The sequence below is a fragment of the Syngnathus acus genome, chromosome 20 (assembly GCF_901709675.1).
Source record: "Syngnathus acus chromosome 20, fSynAcu1.2, whole genome shotgun sequence".
In the NCBI taxonomy this organism is placed as follows: Eukaryota; Metazoa; Chordata; class Actinopteri; order Syngnathiformes; family Syngnathidae; genus Syngnathus; species Syngnathus acus.
Window position 1 is genome coordinate 1,698,747 of NC_051104.1, and position 6,098 is coordinate 1,704,844.

General features: G+C 40.2%; 1 protein-coding gene across 1 annotated transcript; it reads right to left on the minus strand.

Annotated features, from left to right (window-relative positions):
• Positions 1 to 223: 223 nt before the first annotated feature.
• prdm14 (PR domain containing 14) lies at positions 224 to 5,966 on the minus strand. Its single transcript, XM_037280385.1, has 8 exons — positions 4,419 to 5,966; positions 3,715 to 3,762; positions 3,486 to 3,649; positions 3,111 to 3,381; positions 2,823 to 3,025; positions 2,524 to 2,625; positions 783 to 1,002; positions 224 to 647 (listed from the first exon to the last, which is right to left on the minus strand). Exons 1-8 carry the CDS (start codon positions 5,113 to 5,115, stop codon positions 490 to 492), a joined length of 1,863 nt encoding a protein of 620 aa, XP_037136280.1. The 5' UTR covers positions 5,116 to 5,966; the 3' UTR covers positions 224 to 489.
• Positions 5,967 to 6,098: the final 132 nt, after the last annotated feature.

The following is a 6,098-nucleotide window of genomic DNA, read 5'->3' on the forward strand; positions in this document are numbered from 1 at the left end:
TCTTGGTGTTACGTTTCAGCATATAAAACTAAGCATTATATTTTTAATGCACTTTAAAAATATATATAATTAATTTACTTGTACTTATGTTCCCGTGAGTATAAAATGACTTTCTTCATGAACAACCGACGAAAAATCATGCTTGTAATTTTTTTTATTAATTGTCTAAATTATAAATAAAGCACTCCACTTTTCAGTGGAAATATCAGATTAGACATAATAAATTAGCTAAATGCGATAAATGCTCCTTAACAAAAAAGCTCAAATAATAATGATAATAAGACTTTGACGTTGGAACTAATACATGAAATACAAATCTGGGTTCACAATTTACAGCACTGATCACATCACTATAAACATTTTAGCACACGTTTGCTTGATCGTGTGCCTCAATACAGCAAAATCTTCTTAAACAGTTACGATGGTAAACCATTTAAAAGAAACTTGACGCTTGTCAGAGTACAAATAGGACAATAAACTTGTTTGGCTTTAGTTCCACGGACGATATTCAGGATTTAAAGGCGTTTTTCCAGTGTAAGGTTGCAAATTTATTTTGACATTTGTTTGACTTTTTGCATGGTCCAACATAGATTCCTCCGCTGAGCCAGTTCCTGGATTGAGAATCGTGCTGTCCAAGATTTGTCTACCTTGAAAAAAGAAAAAGACATTTTAATATGAAATGCATGACATAATCAATATTATAATATTTCTTTCACACTACTGTTAAATTATGTTCATAAATACATCTAAACCAAACTAAAATAAAAACATCGGGTCTTTACTTTTATGACTTATGGCGTGGAACTTGAGCTCAGGCTCCTCCTGGAAGGAAGCCCCGCACAAGTCGCAGGGGAACGGCTTGTCCCGGGCGTGAGTCCGCCGGACGTGACTGTCGTGCGCCGCGTGGGAGGCGAAGGCCTTGCCGCAGTGCTTGCACTTGAAGGGCCGCTCTCCAGAGTGCTGGCGGATGTGCGTGCGCAAAATGCTGGAGGCAGTGAAGGCCTAAGGGAAAAAAACAACGAAAGAAAGAAAAACGACAATGGCAACAGGGAACTTGTCATTTTTGATCAGGCAATAAAGTAGATTTATGTCTCAGATGGTTGTTTAAAACAGAAAATGTGCTAAAGTAAATTATGCAATCATATTTGTGTGGACATTAGATGAAATTAGTATGATTATTTCAATGTGAGTGTTAAGAAAACCAACTGATTCAAAACCGATAATTCAAATTTTTTTAATCAGGCAATTCATTTGAATTATATTTGCTGACGCTTGTGGCTGTCTTCAGCAATTTAATTACTTCGAAATAAATTACATGTAAATAATATGCTGTACAATAATCTACCTTGCTGTTACCAGAAACAATCGATTTGAGTTTTGCAATTAATATTTGTCAACAGGTAGTGATAACTAGTTCCACTTAAAATGCTCATTTATGTATTTTGTGGCCGCCTTTAAAATGAATTGTGATCAATTAAATACAAAATGGAATCATTTGTTAGTTTTTCTAGTTCAATTATAATATGTTTTAATTTCATTTTGTGATTACAAAAAACATTATTTTAAGATGTGGCCTTAATATTTCCAATAGCTAAATTCAGTTTGCAGATAAAAATCATGTGTGATTACAAAAAACATTATTTTAAGATGTGGCCTTAATATTTCCAATAGCTAAATTCAGTTTGCAGATAAAAATAACAAGCTTTGTAATGTAAAACAAACAAACAAACTATATAAAAATATTGTTTGAGGTTATATTTTTAACCAGGCAATAAAGTAGTCCCACTCAGATACCTGTCTTTTGTGCACGTTTGAAAACAAACCATTCAATAAAATAGACATGTTAATTTACTCTGGATCATACATTTATTTAATCGTTTTAGTTCCATTTGAATTCTAACAAAAACCATCGTTTCCAATCTTGACATTTTTTCTAATCAGGCGGAGAGTAGTTCCACCACGTAACATACTTTTTTGTGTTAAACAAAAACATGTTGAATAAATTCAAACGTAAAAACATGAGTTAGTCTCTTGTTAAAATGAAATTTAAGCATTATCTTTTATTTCATTTTGGAATTAGCTAAAACAATCGTCTGCTTAGCGAGACGAAACACACTGGTCGTAAGAATACCAAGCATTCAGTCGGCGATTTAGGTTGAACAAAAGATAAACCGAGAGTGGAAAAAGAAAAAAGGGACGAATCCATACAAAAGAAGAAGAAAAGGCACAAAAAGGACTCAGGCTCATTCCATGGTCGTAAATAACATGTATAATGTGGCGAGACAAAAGGGTGGGTGTACATCTGGCGATAATTAGCATGTAAGTGTGTCGCCGAAGTGTGCCCGCGGAGGGACACAATCCGAATGCGCCGTGAAAACAAGGAAGTGGAGGAGTGACAAATTGATGATACCGGACAAACATGGCGGATTAAAGTACGTACCGTTTCCTTCAAGCTCTCCTCACTAGACGGACATTTGTAATATACGTATTTTTCTTCTTTAAAAAAAAAAATATTTCCCTCACCTTGTTGCAGTAGACACACTTGTAGGGACGTTCTCCCGAGTGGACTCGCATGTGTTTGTTGAGGCTGGACGACTGAGAAAAACTTTTTCCACACACTGTGCACTGCAATATAGCAACAACAGCTTTTTAAATTATGCGAGTTCAATTACTCGTAAATTGAAAACATGTTACAGCAACTTGAAAGAATTATGCTTTTTTTTTTAACATTTCGTAGACCAACAGTGTTTATATTGTCCTGATATTTTAGTTCATTTCACAAGCAATAATATATTTATTTGATCGAGGTATAATTTAAGTACCTTGTGTGGCCGGTGTTTTTCATGCACGTGGAGGATGTGTATGCGCAGGCGATCCCTCTTCTCGAAAGAACGGGTGCATAGGTGGCACGGGAACTTGCGGTCACCCTGGTCCACGCAACGCGTGTATTTCAAGTGCTTGTCCCGGTAGTACTTGTAGGCAAACACCTTGCCGCACCGGTCACATTTGAAACCCTCACTGGCATCTGGGGTAGGGGGGTAGTTTGAAAAATATCAGGTCCATTTCAGTGCTTTTCATAGGTCCTCTTATCTCATGGTTCCTGGTCTCACCTTCAGCGGGAGGTAGGGTGTCGTAGTCCTCTTCAGGACCCCTAAGGGTGAGCGGGATGCCCAAGAACTGCACGTAGCCATCTCCGTACCACACCAGAAGCTCCTGCTCGCCTTTGATCTCCTTGCAGGCTTCGTAGAAGATCTGACCTTTGACCTGCAACGCCGCCAGATTCTGCTCCTCAGCGAAGCGCGCGCATTTGACCAGCGACATCCAGTTGGCTGAGCCGCCACGGCCATCCACAAAGTGGCTTAGGCGGCCGTTCTCAAATACCTGCAGAAAATGGAGGACGTCGCAAAGGATAAAGAATATATGCCAATGAATAATGTGAAGTTGTTGCAGTTGTGCTCAAATATCTGTTTCCCAATAAGTCCTACCTCCCACATGAGAGTGTTGTCGTCGTAGGTCTTCATCTCGCTTGTGTTAACCAGTTTCCCCCGGAAGGGTCCGAAACGTGTGCCTTTGGGAACGCTGCTTTCGGCGTCAGTGAACACGCTGCAGTGAGACACGTTGCCCCAGCATGCCTGTACGATGCTCAGACCTGCAAGGAGAACACCTTTCACGTTTCATCACGTAACATTGGAATGGTGGGTTTTAGAGCCTCACCCTCAGGAAGATCCAGAGCATCCTTGTCCAGTGGGATGATGGGACTGTCTGCAAGACAACCAGAGTCAATTGCATGACATATTTGGAATAAATTCATTCATAATTAAAAATCTATCACATTCGATATATACATATTGTATGTACCGTACAGAATATACAGGTGGAAAAAAAAAGAGAACTTTTTTTTACTATTACGCTGTATTAATTATTTTTGTGGACATGTATGCAGTATGTATGTATACATATGTATAATGTAGTATATACAATACATATAATGTACTGTATATTTACAAACGATATTGAAAAATGTGTGTAAGTATACACATTTACATTTTCACCAGATTAGTGGGAATAATTTACAGTAATGAAATTTTGACTTCACCTGACTTGTTGATTTAAAATAATATTGTTCTTGATTTTTAAAATTTGCTATTTTGCTATATATGCAACCAAGTTTTTTTTTCACTCTGTTTACATTTTAATCAGCTTTTTAAAATTGGCTTAACGAAAGTATTTTTGTTGTTGCATTTTTAGTTGAGTTTTGTTGTTTGTTTGATTTTTTAAAATCGGGGATTTGTTCCTTTTTTTGGATATCAAAACCTGACTTATCAAAACTTATTTATTTTCACCTTGATGAATTGTTCTTAATTATCTAAATTTGCCCATCAACATTATGAGTTAAGAACTTTGCCAAAGACAAGCACTTGCACCTTCTTTGTCCGGCAGGTTCACCCCTGAAATAGCGTGGCCTCCGCCAGCACCGCCACGGCCTCGCTCCGGGCCCGCCGAGTACCCGTACAGCACCGCGAACAAGTCGTCCTCGCTGAAGTGGAAGCGGCCTCTCTTCTCCGGGGACGGAGCCCTGCTGCGGAGCATCTGCTTGGGTGGCGAGGCGGAAGCGCAGGGCGACCTCTCGCTGCCGTTACCCCCGGCTGGACTGCTAAAACTCAAGTCTGAAAGTGAGAGAGGACCTGCGGCGTGCTCGGTCACCACCGCGGCCAGCTCCTCCGCCTTGGACGAGCACCGCGGGTGACTTTGCATGAGGTGTCCGAGGAATGGCAGCCCCGGGCCTGCTAACATGGGCCGCTGCTGCTGCTGGAGGTAAGGGTTGAGCACCAGCGCGGAGGGCGACTTGATGGGGTGAAGGAGGCCGTGAGTCCGAGGGAATAGGTCCATATACGGATGGTGGTGGTGATGGTGGAGAGGGGCGGGGAAGAAGCCCCGGGCGGGACTTGTCTTGAGCATGTCCGCCTGGAGGATCCTGTCCTTGGGCGCTGAAGGGAGGCTGGACAGGGTGAGCAACATGAGGGATGGATGGAACTGTGTCCTAACAAAATACAGGTTAATACACACTTTGAGCACATTTACACTTAGTTTATTTAGTTTGTTTTGAAAATTCATGAAGGTAACGTTAATTTTCCTATTTAATTAATGAATACCGCTTTGCATTGTAAAGCACTTTGTGATTATCTGCAAAGACAGCTAATCAGTTTACTTTAAGGATAAAGAAAAGTGAATTTATTTAGGTTCAAGAAATCTTCATTTCATAACACTTTGCTTAAATCAAAGGATAATAAGCATACTTAAATCATTTTTTGGGACCCCCCCTGCAAAAGTTTAATCTAAATTTCCACCCTTCATCCCACAAAAAATAACACATTCATCACCGTTGTGTGAGTATTTGAAGAAGCATTCAGCCAGTTCAGAGATACAAATCAGGGTCATGACACTCATTCAGGCCAGCCAGAACTGAGGTCAACATTCCGAAAGCTTTAATGTCTTTATAGACCTTAACCCTGAATCTATATTATAGAAGTTGCAACATTTAATTTGAAATAAATCCGCAAATACAAGAAGCCCATTAAAACACGCACAAACAAAAATCAGCACGTTTTGATTTTTTTTTTTTTTTTTTTTTTTAAAGAAGCTTACCTTGCTGCCAATTTAGAGGTGCTGCACAGTGAAACTTGCTGTCATAACCCCCCTCCTACCCCCCACACACAAGCAGGAAGAATCTTCTTCAAGTGGACCAGACAGTGAGTGTGTGTGAGAGTGTGTGTGAGGAGTGTCCGGTCATCTGAGGGCATCCACGTTGATCCACTGATGAGGATGCTTCCTCCTTCCTATTGGCTGCTGGCTCATGCATCTCAATAATACCTTTCTCTCTCTCTCCAGGGAAAACCCACCCTGCTAACTTGTATGCATTTACATATGAACTCATCAATTTTGATGTTATCTCAAACAAGCCCCCCCCCCCCCCCCCCCCATCCCCAGAACACTAATGTTAGCTCATGATCACTTTTGCCTATGAGGTGTACCTAATGTTATGGCCTGAGAGTGGAGAAATAATCAACAAAAAAGATGCTGACTTGTTTTGCTGGGTG